The following is a 16,014-nucleotide window of genomic DNA, read 5'->3' as shown; positions in this document are numbered from 1 at the left end:
GTAACTTTCTCTTTCTTTTTGGCGGCGGCGATGGCGGCCGAAGCGCCCTTGCGGGATTTGGTGGAAGAAGCCACCTGCTCCATTTGCCGGGAGTTTTTCCAGGACCCCGTGCTCATCCCGGAGTGCGGCCACAACTTCTGCAGGGGCTGCCTGACCCGCAGTTGGGGGACGTCGGAATCCGAGGCTTCATGTCCCCAATGCAGACAAACTTTCGGGATCCACAGCGTCCTCTCCAACAGGAAACTGGCGTCTGTGCTGGAAGTGGCCAGGCGATGCGGCGCCCATCCGGTCGAGGAAGGAGGGAGCTTCTGCCCGAAGCACCGGGAGCCCCTGAAGCTCTTTTGTAAGGACCACGAGACCCTCATCTGCGTGGTCTGCGACCGATCCAAAGAGCACAGGGGCCACTCGGTGATCCCTGCAGAGGAGGCTTTCCCGGAATACCAGGTAGGGATCAGCCAGGAGGAATCGCTGCGGGGGAGGGGGGGCATTCAGATCCCTGGTCTTCCTGGAAATCCTTAGATCACTTTACTTGCTTCCTCTGTTGTAGGGAAACTGGGTTTAGCCTGGCGCAGATGCCAATCGGAACCAGACATGAGAGGTGATTCAAGGAACTTTCATTTCAAAAGGGTCTCAGCCAAGACCCCTGAACGATGTAAAATTTTATGTAGATATGAATGAATAAGTTAATACTCTAAAAATCATTCATTGGTTCCTTCAAGACATGTTACTTTTTATTGGCTTCTTGTACTTTACCCTTGGTAGAGGATAGGAAGGCCTGGAGGAACGTTGTCCATGGGGTCGCAATGGGTTGGACACGACTTTGCAACTAACAACAACTACTTTACCATTTATTTATTTATTTATTTATTTATTTATTTATTTATTTATTTATTTATTTATTTATTTATTTATTATCAAATACATATTAAATAATATATAACTATAAGCATTATATATATATATATATATATTTGTTTTACACGGGAGAAAATTTTACACAGGAGAAAACCCGAACAACCAAAGACCTACACACACACACACACACACACACACATATATATTTCTGAGGTTTTCGCGGGTGTCTGTATGTAGGTCTTTGGTTATTCGGGTTTTCTCCAAATCTGATCCTGAACCCAAACTCTGGCTCAGATACGTGAGCGACACCTTCATAATCTGGCCACGGAAAGAAAAACTTGAAAACTTCCTCACACACCTCAATAGCCTACACCCCAAAATACAGTTCACCATGGAAACAGAAGTTAACAACCAACTTCCCTTCCTAGATGTCTTAGTCTACAAGAAACCCAATGGCTCCCTAGGACACACCATCTACCAGAAGAAAACACACACAAACCGCTATCTGCACGCACTCTCACACCACCATCCAGCACAGATCAACTCCGTAGCCAAGACACTCAGCTCTAGAACAAAACGCTTAGCTGACAAACAACACCTAAAAACCGAACTGCACACTCTCACAAACATACTAACATCCAATGGATTCCAGAGAAATAAGATTACCAAACTAATCCAAAAAGAACCCCCCACTAAAACCCAAGACACAGAACAAGAAAATGGCACAGCCCTCCTCCCATATATAAAAGGCACCACAGACAGAATCAGCAAGATCCTCCACAAACATAACATCAAGACAGCATTCTGCACAAACCAAAAAATATCCACCATCCTAAGAAACCCCAAAGACAAAATTGAGTTAGAAAATCAAGGAGTATATGAAATCCCATGCACCGCCTGTCCCACCACATACATCGGACAAACCAACAGAAGAATAAGTGCACGCATTGAAGAACACAAGAACTCAGTCAAAAAAGAAGAACCAACTTCTTCCCTGGTCCAACACCTTAAAGCCACAGGACACGATATTGACTTTAAAAAGACCAGAACTATCGCCAAAACTGAACACTTTAACAACAGAATAATCAGAGAAGCCATCGAGATAGAAAAACGCCCACACAGCATGAACAAACGAGATGATACCTCCCGCCTACCAGCTATTTGGAAACCCGCCCTTATTGACAAACGAGTCCCTAACACGAGGAATGACACCAGACCCACACTCACGAGGTCCACACAGGATGTCACCACCACACATCCACCCAGAAAGCAGACCCAAACCCACACTGATCAGGAAGCACGACCAAGGACCAGAAGCCAGACCGCAGCTGCAACATTAGCCATTTCAAACCCTCCAATCCATACATGCAACAGACTGACACCCACTACGAAGATGTAGCACAACCACAAACACGAAGCCAAACAGCAGCAGTGCAGCTCACCAGCTCAAATCCCCCTGCCACTCAGGCTAATTTGAGCACCACCCAGCCCCACCCAAACAGGACACACCCCATCCAATCAGAGCACAAAAACCCCATCCAATCAGAGCACAGCCAAGCTCCCACCCAATCAGTTCAAACCCCACTAGCAGTTAAAAGGAAGAAACAGCTGCAATCACACATTGCTCCCAGAAGCCTGAAGCTGAAGCCTGAAGATGACGAATGAGACCGCCAAGACACTTCCAATTTTACGGGAGAAAACCGAATAACCAAAGACCTACATACAAACACCCGAAAACCTCAGAAAACAAATATATATATATATATATATATATATATATATATATATATATATATATATATATATATATATATATACATATATATATATATACATATATATATATATATAGATATATAGATATAGATATATAAATAAATAAATATAAATATAAATATAAATATATAATATAACCTAGAGTCGGCAACGACTAGCACGTATGTGTGAGGGGAACCTTTACCTTTTTATAAGCATGAAATGAATACATAAAATGAATACAACTAAAGGGAACATTAGGACAGGAACGGTGCTCTTATGCATGCCCCTTATTTCTCATATATTGCATATTTATGCCAATTAGCTTTCTTATCAAAAGGTGTGTGCGTTTTATTATTATAATAAGCTAGAAGTTACCAAAGTTTATGTCTACGTGCCTTAGCTAGCATCCTTCTAATGGAGTCCTTTTTACTTGTAATTTTCTTGTTGCCAGGCAACAGTGTCCCCCATTCCTTACTGGTCTTATTACACTCACCTGCAACTTTCTGCCTGGACCATTCCTTTAATAATCTTCCCTAATTCCAACCTGAGACCTTCAGCTCCTGCTTTATCCTCTGTGGCTGCAATTTTTTGAAGACAGAGTCCTCGATTTACAGCCATTAGTTTTGTGTGACTGTTCAAAGTTACAACACCATTGAAAAAAGTGACTTATGACCGTTTTCACAGTTATAATAGAATAGAATAGAATAGAATTTTATTGGCCAAGTGTGATTGGACACACAAGGAATTTGTCTTGGTGCATATGCTCTCAGTGTACGTAAAAGAAAAGATACGTTCATCAAGGTACAACATTTACAACACAATCGATGATCAATATATCAATATAAATCATAAGGATTGCCAGCAACAAGTTATAGTCATACAGTCATAAGTGGAAAGAGATTGGTGATGGGAACTATGAAACGATTAATAGTAGTGCAGATTCAGTAAATAGTCTGACAGTGTTGAGGGAATTAACCATTGTAGCATCGCTGTGGTCACTGATTAAAATTGGGATGCTGGGCAACTGGCATGTATTTATGATGGTTGCAGTCTTGCTTAGCAACGGAAATTGCCTGTAGGGAGAAATAGGCTCCCTTTGCCAGCTCCCTTTCCACATTTGCTCTAGAGCAAAATTGTCATGGAATCTTCCAAAATCTTGAGTGCAGCCCCCCAAAAACTCTCCTGCTGCATCGGGCCAAAGTCATCTCAGCCCAAACTTTCATTTCTCAGTGATGCTTCTGAGATGACTGCAACCAGGAGACTCAGGCAGCTCTTTTTAGTCCCCTTGCAGGGAGTCCTCGAATTAGAACCTTTCATTTAGTGACTGTTCAAAGTTACAATGACAGTGGAAAAAGTGACATAATTTTTTTCACCCTTATGATCATTGCATCATTCCATGGTCACATGATCAAAATTTGGACATTTGCCAACTGCCATGTATTTATGACAACTGAATATACTTCATTTTCTAACTGGGTCTTCCCTCTGATGTAATTCTTTACGGAAAAGAAACTCAAAACTTGTATTTTCTCTTCAGATCAAGGTTGAGGATTGCCTGAAGGCTCAGAAGGAGCAGAAAGAAAAAATAGCTACATACAAAAGCGACACAGAGCAAAGAGTGCAGGAGAGGCTTGTAAGTATTGACTCAATGGGGAGAAGCTTCTGAGCTAATAGGAAGGAGAATCCCATCCGCCATCTTTGATAATAGGCAGCCTGTTTGTAAGTACAAGTTCCGACTTAAAGGAAAATCAAAGTTAAAGATGGTTTTAGGGCAGAGAACTTGTTCTTAACCTGGGGTCTGAGATGTCACCATTGTGTCACAGTTGAGTTAAGTGCACCTATCCCATGAGCTGTGTTTTATACAATGGGCTAATTGTATTTCATCTTATTGAAAAAATTGTGAAATCAAAAATGTCTCTACTTTTTTGGAATCCCTGATTGCCAAGAAAAATTTCATGAGAGATCATTTAAACTGGAGCCTTTTTTTTTCTTTTTACAAACCTTTCCCCTCTGTGCTTTTTAATATCAAAAGGATTTTTTTTTCTCTTTAGGAAATTCTCCCACCTTACTTTTGGATTCTGCTTAATTATAAAATTAAAATAATTAAGTAAAATAATTAAAATAAAATAAAATGATGCCTTTTGCTTTTTCTCTTTCTTGTTCTAGGACTTCATCAAAAAAGTGAAAAAAAATGTAATGACTGCATTCAGAGAGCTACAACTCTGGTTAGAAGGACAGGAGAAGCGTATGTTGGCTAGAATGGAAGAAGCTGAGGAGGTTATTATGGCAAGAAAGGAGGTTGCTTTGGCCAAGCACATGGAGGAATTCGGCTCTCTTGACCATCACATCCAGGAGATAGAAGAGAAGCGGCAGCAGCCAGCCAGCCAACTCTTACAGGTCAGGCAGGAAATTGAGATCGTAGAATCCTAGGATTGGAAGGGACCTTGGAGGTCATCTAGTAATCTAGTCCAATCTTCTGCTCAAGGCAGGAGTCCTTATACCATCCCCCAAAAATGGTTGTCCAAACAGTTACTGGAATTCTCCAGTGATGGAGCACCCAGAATTCTGGGAGGGAAGCTGTTCCACTGATAAATAATTCTCACTGTCAGGAAATTCTTCCTTATTTAAGGTTGGATCTCCCTGTGATGAGCTTCTACCCCTTTCCCTATGAGAGCCCTTCAAGTGTTGGAAGATGGCTGTAGGGTCTCCCCTAAGGCTTCTCTTTGTTAGGCTGAGCATACCGAGTTCCCTTAGCCATTCATTGTACAGTTTGGCCTCCAGAGCTCTTACCATCTTTATCGCTCCTCTCTGTCTCAACATCTTTTTTGTATCATGGTGTACCATTGATGAAATGGAATAGCCCGCTTTAGCTCCTCTACAGAATATTCTTTTTGACTCTTTCCTGATTTTCCCCATAAATTTAATCGAAATTATAATGGTGAAAAGTACAAATGAAAATAAAGAAAAGAGGGAAATGGAGAAGGATAAGAATGGGAAAGAAGTGTAGGATAAAGGAGAAAGAAAAAAAAACATTCAACATTTTTTTGCACAATAAAATACAAAATAAAATTACAGCCTCAATGTTTTAACTTTGCATATTTAGTAATTATTAGCCATGTCTATAAAATCAAATTAGTCTAATAAGAAAAATCGAGCATCAAGAGTTGTTTTCCTATCTCCAGCACAAAGTTTAGAAGCAGCTTCCAGGTAGAAACAACGGGGAATATCTAATGAAAGCTGTCAATTTTTTCATTTTTTCCATCCAATCTTCTATTGTGGAGATTAATATATCTTTCCATGTCTGCATGTAGGATTCTGGCTGCACTTGACCAAGTTCAAAATCTTTTTTTCAACTCATCATTTAGTAAACTTTTTGACTCTTTCTAAGGAAAGGAAACTGGAATGTATAAAGACTATAGGTAGTCTTTGACTTGTTACTACAATTGGGCCTGAAATTTCTGTTGCTAAGTGAAACAGTTGTTAATTGAATTTTGCCCATTTTATGACCTTTTGCCCATTTTACGAACTTGCCACTGTTGTTAAGTGAATCTCTGCAGTGGTTAAGTTAGTAACACGGTTGTTAAGTGAACCAGCTTCCTCATTGACTTTGCTTGTCAGAAGGTCACTAATAGTGATCACATGACCCCAGGACAATGCAACCCTCATAAATATGAATCGGTTGCCAAGTGGCTGAATTTTGATCATGTGACCATGGGGATCCTGCAAGAGTCGTAAGTGTGAAAAATTATCATAGAGCAATTTTCAGTGCCATAGTAACTTCAAATGGTCACTAAATGAACTATTGAAACTCAAGGACTACCTGTAATGGCTAATAGTTGGGATACATAATATAATTCAGAAAAAGCAGGCCATGCAAAAAGCAAGAATTCAAAGTACTCTATATGTCTCTATGTTCTTCACAATTTGAGGCTCCCCTCCCCTATTAGGGGATGTGGTGGTATGTGTTCTTTGTAGGGTCTCCCCCTCCCCTTAATCTCCATGGCAAGGAGAAACCTAACACTGATGACCTTCTACAAAGAATTATAACCACTTGGATTTTCCAAAGTGCCTTGATTCTGGAAGCATAAATGCAGGGATATTTTTAGCCTATTGATGCACTGTTTTGTTTTTCCAATATTGTAATTGTGCTGGATTTAACTGGGGTATAATTTTTCTTAGACAAGAAAGTAAAAATATACCTCTCTAAAACAGGTGAGCAGTTGGGGAAAAAAGAGCAATGGGATTTTTTTAAATTAAAAAAATGGAAGTACTTTATACGTCTGCTAGTGTCTGGTTGTCCAGATGTTTCATTCATTTATTTTGTGAATGTAAGAATTTAATTTTATGCAAAGGAAATGGCTCCTTTCAGTGCTTCGTCTCTTTATTTTTTAGGACATTGGAAGCATCTTGAAGAAGTAAGTATATCCACCTTTTCTTTACAGTCTCAGAGATCAGCAGCTCCTCCAGCAGTTTTCCTATTTTGGAAAGTTATTTCTGTATTTCACAGTATTTTAATGTAATGATAGCATATTGTATTTCAGGGCTTTTTAGGTATTTTCTCAGACAACCTCAACACAATATAATTAGCAATATTTGATATGGTCAATTATTACGGTTGGTTTCACCCTCAGGAGCAAAACAAAATAAAGTTTGATTTGTGTGTATTGTTTGGACTGCTAAATTGGCCACACTCACCCAGTCACATGACCACCTAGCCACCCCACCAAGCTGGTCCAGCCCCCCAACAGTCTGAGGGACTGTGAATTGGCCCCATGCTTAAAAAGTTTGGGGACCCCTGTTCTAACTCATTATCTGCCTCACCCATATTAGTCATCAGTCATTTGGAAGATACAATCCATTTTTTTGGCCAAGAGATTCACAAGAATTTTCAAGAGTAGGGAGCCCCAAACTGAAACTGGGTTGTCATGGTGCCCATATTTGAATAGCTAGCCAGAGAAATGACTGAAGCCTGGGAAACAGGGTCCCTTGTCAGTCAACAAGAGTGCTGATTTACCACCAGCTTACCAGGTATCTGAGGGACGCGGTGGCTCATGGGCTAAGACAGCTGAGCTGTCGATCTTCCCACCTTTGGTGGGAAGGTAACAGCGTTCCGTGCGTCTTTGGCGTTGAGTCATGTTGGCCACATGATCACGGAGACGTCTTCGGACAACGCTGGCTCTTCGGCTTTGAAACAGAGATGAGCCGGGAACGACTAGGACGTATGTGTGAGGGGAACCTTTACCTTTACCTTACCAGGTATTTAGGAGCTGAGAATGGGCAACACAAGAAAACGACAATGAGCTGGCCATTAACACCCCACTTATCAACTAAAAGCTAAACACAACCAGGCACCACAAAGCTTCTTACATTGACAGGATGATAGATGATGTTCTTTTGTCTTGCCAGGTACCAGGCTAAGGAAACATATGAGAATCCGGTGGATTTACTTGAAGACTCGAAGTGGACAATGTGGGATTGCATTGATGTCACCTTCTTTCTGAAAAGTGCCATGGAAAAAATAAGAGGTAAAAAAGAGCCACAAAGATTTTACACTGGGTGACATTCTGATCCCAGAGCATCCAAGGGAGATTCTGGGTCGCTGTCAAGGGGATCAAAGTGGGATCAATTTCAGGATCAGCAGAAGAGACACCCTCATTTCTCTGTGGAAAGGCCTTGTGTCTTGGCACCAGGAGGGGAAGAGGAATTTTCTGGTTTCTCCCATTAAAGATGTGCTACCTAAAAATGGGAACCATTAACTACTCATAGTTGACCATTTACAGGTAGTACTTGACTTACAACAGTTCACTAAGTGCCCGTTCACAGTTAGAATGGCACTGAAAAAAGTGGCTGTTTTTCATACTTATGACCATTGTATCATCCCCACAATCACGTGATTTTCTTTTGGATGCTCGACAACAGGTTCATATTTATGATAGGTGCAGTGATCATCTTTTGTGACCTACTGACAAGCAAAGTCAGTGGGGAAGCCAGATTCACTTAACAACCGGGTTACCAATTTAACAACTACAGGGATTCACTTAACAAATGTGGCAAGAGAAGTCGTAAAATGGGGCAAAACTCACTTAACAAATTTCTCACATAAATTCTGAGGTCAATTGTGGACATACGAGGAGACTACCTGTATTCTTTGTATCCCAATTTTTTAAAATAAGTTTTCTATTTCTTATTTTTTACAAACATATCAGTGTGTGAACAGTCTGGTTCCTGAGTATCATACATTTCAAACAAGAAAATTAATATGAATCATATTTGTTTCATTTAACAAGCTTATATAATACTAGTAATAATACATTTTAAATTATAATCTTCCAATGTTTGGTTATTCAATATTTCAAATATGTTATTTTTATACCAATCACCCTATTTTAATTATCATACCTTTTAATATAAATAAAATATTGTCAATAATATTTCTTACATTTAACAAACTTAAATAACTAATATTAATACCAGCATTTATATTACATTAAGATCTTCCATTATTACTTATTCAATTTCTTATTTGGTTATTCAATATTTCAATACATTGTTTTTATATTAATCTCCATATTCTACATAATACAACTGGGATATTATTAATGATATTAAATACATTTAGCATAAATATGCATATTCATATTGAATTATCATCTTTCATATTTTTTTTAGTAATTCTATGTATTATTTTTATGTCAATCCACATATTACTAAAATATACTTAATAATATCATCTTTCATAAAATATTATCCATCATCTTTCATTTAACAAACATATATTTCTAATAATACCCTCATTTATGTTAAATTAAGATCTTTCATTATTTGCTTATTCAATTTATAATCCTTCATTTTTTAATTATTCAATGTTTCAATATGTTATTTTTATATCAATCATCATCTACACATCATATGTTTTGATCATATTTATTATATTTAACAAACTTACTCACATTCATACTGAATTATAATTTAGTAATGCCATTCTTCAAGTTTTAATTTCTCCTCTCATTATTGCTTCTCCTTATTACATAAAAATGTGTATTTTATTAATCCCCTTTTCTCTAAATCCCATCCCTCTAATTTTTTGTTTTGTTTTGTTTTGTTATGCCACTACTATGTTAAACATATTCTCTTTTCTACCCATCATCTTTTACCCGCCTTAAAGCTTTGATTATTCTTTTCTTAGCTTGTCTACCATATTCCTCTCTTGGATCTTTTTTTCTATTTATTTCCACATCTTGCCTACTCATTTTAAACTTTCCTCCCTTCTATATGCTTTTTCATTGTCTAGTTTTCGAAATATCTACTCTTGCCCCTATTTTTCTCTCATAAAAATCTTCCTGTTTCTCCGGTTTCTTTTTTAATTTCCTTAGAGTACTCTCCCCTTGGCTTATATCATCAATCCCTGTTGTTTTTATTATTATCTCTCTCTTTTTTTGTTCCATTTGTTTTATCTGTCCCCTTTTTCCATCTCCTCTTTCAGTTGGCTCCTTCTCTTCCTGGGTGTCTTGAACGCTCACTGTCTCTTGTGTTACATTTCCCAGCATTTCATCTATACTCTCAATTTTTCCATAATTTTCTGGTAGTGTCTTACCAGTGTCTCCTTTGTACTTTGAATTCCCAACGCCACCTCTTCCCAACTTCCACTCTATTCTTCTTGATGAAATATCTTGTTGAGTTTTATTGAATCCCCTTTTTATCCAATAATCAGACCATACATTCAGACTTACAAACACTTCTCAATATTCTTATTTCTTTATATTCCGAGCTTAATCTGCCTGTTCCTCTGGAGAGCCCCTTAATCTTCCAGCAGCTCCTTAAATCCCTCTATAAATCTACTCTTATATTCTAATCTTTAGGGGTCTTTTCAGCAATATTTTCTTTTGTAGATTTAAATCTCAGGTAAACAAAACAAAATTTTGGGAATGTGTTGTTCTTCCTTTCATTAGCAGGTGGCACTCTTTGATTAAAAAGGTAAAGGTTCCCTTTGCACATATGTGCTAATTGTTCCTGACTCTAGGGGGCGGTGCTCATCTCTGTTTCAAAGCCGAAGAGCCAGCACTATCCAAAGATGTCTCCGTGGTCATGTGGCCGGCATGACTAAATGCCGCTGTTACCTTCCCACCAAAGGTGGTCCCTATTTTTCTACTTGCATTTTTTACATGCTTTCAAATTGCTAGGTTGGCAGAAGCTGGGACAAGTAAGGGGAGCTCACCCCGTTACATGGCACTAGGGATTCGAACCGCTGAACTGCAGACCTTTCTGATCGAGAAGCTCAGTATCTTAGCCACAGAGCCACTGCACCCCTTACTCTTTAATAAAGTTTCAGTATTAAACCGGTTTTCCAATTTTCCACAATGTAAAGATAGTGTTAATTTTTGAGTGAATAGTTCTATTTGAGTGGTAGTTCTTGACTTAAGCCCTCAGTTGAGCTGAAAATTTCTGTTGCTAAGCAAGGCAGTTATTAAGTGAGCTGTGCCCCATTTTACGAACTTTTTTGCCAGAGTTATTCAGAAAATCACGACAGTTAAGTGAATCACTGTTGATAAATGAATCTAGCTTCCCGCATTGACTTTGCTTGTCAGAAGCTCCCCAGGAAGGTTGAAGATGACAATCCCAGAACCATGGGATGCTGCAACCCTCGTAAATACAAGCTGGTTCCCAGAGACCCAAATTTTGATCATGTGACTGGGGAGGCTGCAACAGTCGTAAGTGTGAGAACCGGTCATAAATCACTTTTGTCAGTGCCGCTATAACTTCACTAAAGAAATAGTTGTAAATCAAGAACCACCTGTATATGGAATATATAGCAGAATATATTTGTATCTAATGGATTATATGCAGCTACCAATGACATTTTAGTTTGTAGCTTTCCATATTCCTTAGTTCCTTATTTGAGGCCAAGGAAAACAAACCAGGGTATCTGAGGGAGGCCCTTCTGTTGCTCCAATTCCAGTGATGAGATGCTGAATTCCTCCCTTTTCTTCCCCAGATACTCTGGAAAGTGGACTTAAACTACAGGAAGGTAAATATGAGTTATAAAAATCTCAGTCATTTGCAATTTTAAGCTCTGATGCCAGGAGCTTTAAGAGAAACATGATAGAGTAAGAAAAAAGAAAAATATAGGATTAGATACTATATAAGACTATGATGATCCAGTAAACTTTAATGATTTTATGATTTATGGATTATTACTTGCTATTTATATGTACAATATGAGCATATTCAGCAGAGACAAATTCCTTGTGTGTCTGATCACACTTGGGTAAATATAGTTGTTGTTCTGTTCTATACATAATCTAGAAAACTAAAGCCGATCTTGGTTGTAGAATGAAATATCTGGGCAAATGGGAAAATATGGACTGGGACTGAAAGGAACATAGAATTCCTACCAAGCTGAAAACATCCTGTTGATTTTACTGCCTAAGTATAAGTTGGTGAGCGACCAGGTCTTTGGGATCAGAGAAATTGGGTCCTTTGGGTCAAAGCACATAGCAACGTTGGAGCATCAGGGTTGCCTCCACCATGTGGGCCATCAGACTGATGAAAGCAGAGGTTTCCTGTACAAGATCCTCCCCTTTTGTACATGCCTGTGATACCCTGATGCTCACAGAGAAAAGGGCAGAGCTTCCTCACATCCCAAGTTACCTCTGGGGGATCCTTCTGACTCTGCCAGTTCAGAATTGAAACATGGCAGCCTCTTTCTCTGCCTGATCTTCTGGATTAATGCTCCAGGTAGAGTCCCTGTTCAACCTTGGCCCTCCCAGCAACTCACTGAAGGCAAAGCCAACCACACTTCACTCCCAGCCCCATTAATCTCACCTGCAAGGTGGAAGCTAAAGAGAATTGTGCAGGGATTATAGAAGAGGTGGAGCACTATGAAGGGTTTGAAGGACTTGGCCAGAGGTCTTCATCCTTGGCCATTGTGAGACTTGTGGACTTCAGTTCTCAGAATTCTCCATCCAGCATGGTGGAGCTGGAGGGCAATCAGCCGAGTAGCAGCCACATGGGAGACTAGAGATTAGGGGAATTGACCAGTGGAGCCAAGAGACGAAGAGCTGAGTGGAGGAGCCAAGAGCTGTACAGGTAATCAATGGATCCTGAAGGTGTGCAGTTTAGTGGCAGCTGAAGGGGAGCAGATGGACTGGAAGATGGTGAAGGCAACCTAAGTGAATGGAAAGAGAAGGCCAGAGGGGTGCCAAACAGGCCGGCAGTGAACAGAGGATGGGACTAAGACAGTGGGAGAGCCCAAGTGCTTGTAGAAAATGGAACAGAGGGGACCTGGACACTAGCAGCCCCATCAGGGGATTTCTGAGAGTTGGAAGCCCACAAGTTTTACAGTTGCCAAAGTTGGAGGAGTCTTGACCAGGCAATGGCTTAGATGCTGTTTAAAAGAACCAATGAGTCTTCCAATCCTGGAGGGGGTGTTTGGAAGCTGAACTCCATTCACACAAGAGGGTTAAACTCTTGAGGGTGAAGACACAAACCAGGGCTGCAGCTGAATCTCTTTCTCCTTCCTTCCCCTTTACAGAGAATGTAACTCTGGATCCAAACACAGCCCATCCTCACCGCCTTGACATCTCCAAAGATCGAAAAAGTGTCAAAGGAATTAAGGCAGTTAAGCGAAAACATCCTTTCTCAGACAGCAAGAGATTTGAATATAATCCTTGTGTCCTTGGCTGTCAGAAGTTCTCAACAGGGAGACATTTCTGGGAAATTATGGTCAGAGGTACAGCAGAATGGGGTGTAGGGGTTGCCAACCAGCCAGTGAATGTAACAAATGTTGATGAGAAGATCAGGAGATGGGAGTTTGCAGAATATGGAGGGGGATACATAGCCATCACTCCATCAAAATGCTATAACCTGGTCGTGACTGAGAAGCCCACGAGGATCTGCATATCTCTCAACTGTGAAGAGGGGCAACTGGCCATTTTTGATGCCAGGACCGCAGCTCTGCTCCATATATTTTCAGATGCTTCCTTGGTTGGAAAGACCCTTCTGCCCTATTTCTATTTGGATGAGGGCACCTGCATGACACTCTCCTAAAAGAGGGGACCTTTGGAAAAATCCCTATTTGCCAAGCGATGATCTCTGAAAGCCTTTAAAGCAGAGATTCCTTAGCTTTTTGCTACTTCAGCTTCCTTTATTTCCCTATGCCACCTTGATCAGTCAATCAGTCATTATAAAGGAATAACCTGATCATCATTTTTATTTCTCTGGATAAAAAAAAAATAGATGTGCTAGGAGCTTTATTGGGTTTAGCATCATGTTTTCAGGTATATCAGTATTAAAGATACCTTACAGCTAAGCCTGTCAATCATGATTTTATATGTCTGTCACAGCTCTCCATCCCATTTATGGATCATGCTTGTTGGTTTAATGTTAGTTGCAATCAATGATTGTGTAGGTGTCCATAATTCGGGATATTCTGTAATCTTTCCCTTCTTTTTTTCTTTCCTTCCCCCTTTTTATCCTGTTTGAATTTAACACATAATTGTCATAATCCAACAAACACTAGCAGGACTTCAGCAAGTATTACACTTTATATATACAGTATATCTAAGGCACTTTATATATATATATATATATATAAAGCACAAGCACGAAGCCGAAAGCACCAGCCTGAAGATGACCAGTGAGACCTCATCGAAACGTCACCAAGATACTCTCAACCTTACATGGGAAAAGACCCGAATATGCCAAGACCAACTTTTTATACTTATATAGATTATCTACAAGAATCGGATTACTGATTGTAATTTTATACCGTAGGTGTGTCATGGATTGTTATTTCCTCTTTTGCAATTTTATGGCAATAAATTTATTCAGTGCAATATTTAGAAACAGAAGATGCCCAGAAGACAGTAGACAAAAATAAAACATACCATCTGTTATCAAGAGAGAAAACGTGAGTGCTGTGTGCCCTAAATGTGTCACCTGGCTCAAGCCAAAAGTCAAAAAGAATTGTTAATAGAATTGTAAGAATTAAATATATTATTAAATAAATGCATTATTTGAAAAGATGCCAAATAACACTCCTTCTCCCTCTTCCTTTGAGCCACTCTGGCTTTTATTGAGTAACTGTAAAAGAAGAAGCCAATCTAGAGTGGTGGTTAAGAAATCAAACTAGAAGCCAAGAGTTCTAATCCTGCCTTAGGTACAAGTCCAGTTGGGTGATCTTGGACCCGTCACTCTCACTCAGCCCTAGGAAGCAGAAAAAGGCAAGCTACTCCTGAATCTTTACCAAGAAAAGTGGAGGGAGAATCATCCAGGTAGCCACTAGGAGTCAACAATCTGAGGCAACCCAAAAGTGGCTTTGATATTGAGATGGGCGTCAGAACCAGTTTCACTTTATGGTTAAGGCGCCAGGCTAGGAAGAGGAAGACTATGAGTTCAAGTCCTCCTTAGCCATGAAAGCCAATTGGTAAGTTTGAGCCAGTCATTCTCAGTCCAACCCACCTCACAGGATTGTTGGGAAAATAGGAGGAGGAAGATGTGTTGGATATGTTTGTCACCTTGAGTTATTTGTAAAAATAATAAAGGTGAGACGAAAATAAATAAGAAGGGGAGTGAAACTTAACTCTGATAATGGTGACTTTGAATGCTGACAGCAGATCTCTGGAACATCTCAAAGCATCTAAATAACTGAAGATTGACAAGTTGCTGTTGGCAAAGGTGCAAGTGAGTAATCCTAATGAACATACCTAATACAGGTAGTCCTCAATTTACAAGCACAATTGAGCCCCAAATTTCTGCTGCCAAGTGAGACAGTTATTAAGTGAGCTTTGAGACCCACTTAAAAATCTCTGAAGGGGGTTGCAGAAGTAGGGGGAAAAAATAAACTTTGCTGAGTTGAGTTCAAATCCTGATGATATCATGAACATGTCCATACAATTTTCTTGACACCATGAGGGTGATTTGCCAAGGTCTTTACCTGGAAGATTTAAAGTTTCTTTTATTTATACCTACAGGTCCAAGAATGCTAGTCAAAAATTTTCATCAGATAAGTAGAGCCAAAGAGGAAATATAAATAAATCACCAGGCTAACTTCAAACATAGTGTTTTTGAATGGTGATGAAACTGAACAGAATTTAATTCCTTTTATGTAGATTGTGAGGAATTGATCTGCTAATAAAAAATCATCCTATTTTGAGCCTACCATGAACACTTTGATGGACTGTCTGCTAAAATAAAACCAGATGACACACCCTTCCTTCCTTCCTTCCTTTCCTTCCTTCCTTCCTTCCTTCCTCAGAAGGGTTTTCACCTGGTGCCAAAATGAGGCCACTGTGGGGGCCAAATGAGGGTCTCTGAGGAGGACATTCCATAAATGAGGTGCCACCTCCAAAATTACAAAATAAAGGAAGGGGCTTGGGAGTGTCCATGTTCCCTTGGGTAGCC

General features: G+C 39.6%; 1 protein-coding gene across 1 annotated transcript in view; it reads left to right on the top strand.

Annotated features, from left to right (window-relative positions):
* Positions 1 to 13,921, top strand: part of LOC131192491 (zinc finger protein RFP-like) — a 16,970-nt gene extending 3,049 nt beyond the window's left edge. The window contains exons 2-7 of the mRNA XM_058171677.1: positions 4,151 to 4,246; positions 4,780 to 5,010; positions 7,006 to 7,028; positions 8,020 to 8,138; positions 11,606 to 11,638; positions 13,145 to 13,921. Of these exons, the coding sequence (XP_058027660.1) occupies positions 4,151 to 4,246; positions 4,780 to 5,010; positions 7,006 to 7,028; positions 8,020 to 8,138; positions 11,606 to 11,638; positions 13,145 to 13,659 (1,017 nt within the window). The 3' untranslated portion in view covers positions 13,660 to 13,921. The remainder of the gene's footprint in view (positions 1 to 4,150; positions 4,247 to 4,779; positions 5,011 to 7,005; positions 7,029 to 8,019; positions 8,139 to 11,605; positions 11,639 to 13,144) is intronic.
* Positions 13,922 to 16,014: the final 2,093 nt, after the last annotated feature.

The sequence above is a fragment of the Ahaetulla prasina genome, chromosome 2, assembly GCF_028640845.1.
Source record: "Ahaetulla prasina isolate Xishuangbanna chromosome 2, ASM2864084v1, whole genome shotgun sequence".
Taxonomy (NCBI): domain Eukaryota; kingdom Metazoa; phylum Chordata; class Lepidosauria; order Squamata; family Colubridae; genus Ahaetulla; species Ahaetulla prasina.
This window is presented reverse-complemented; position numbering and strand designations above follow the sequence as displayed.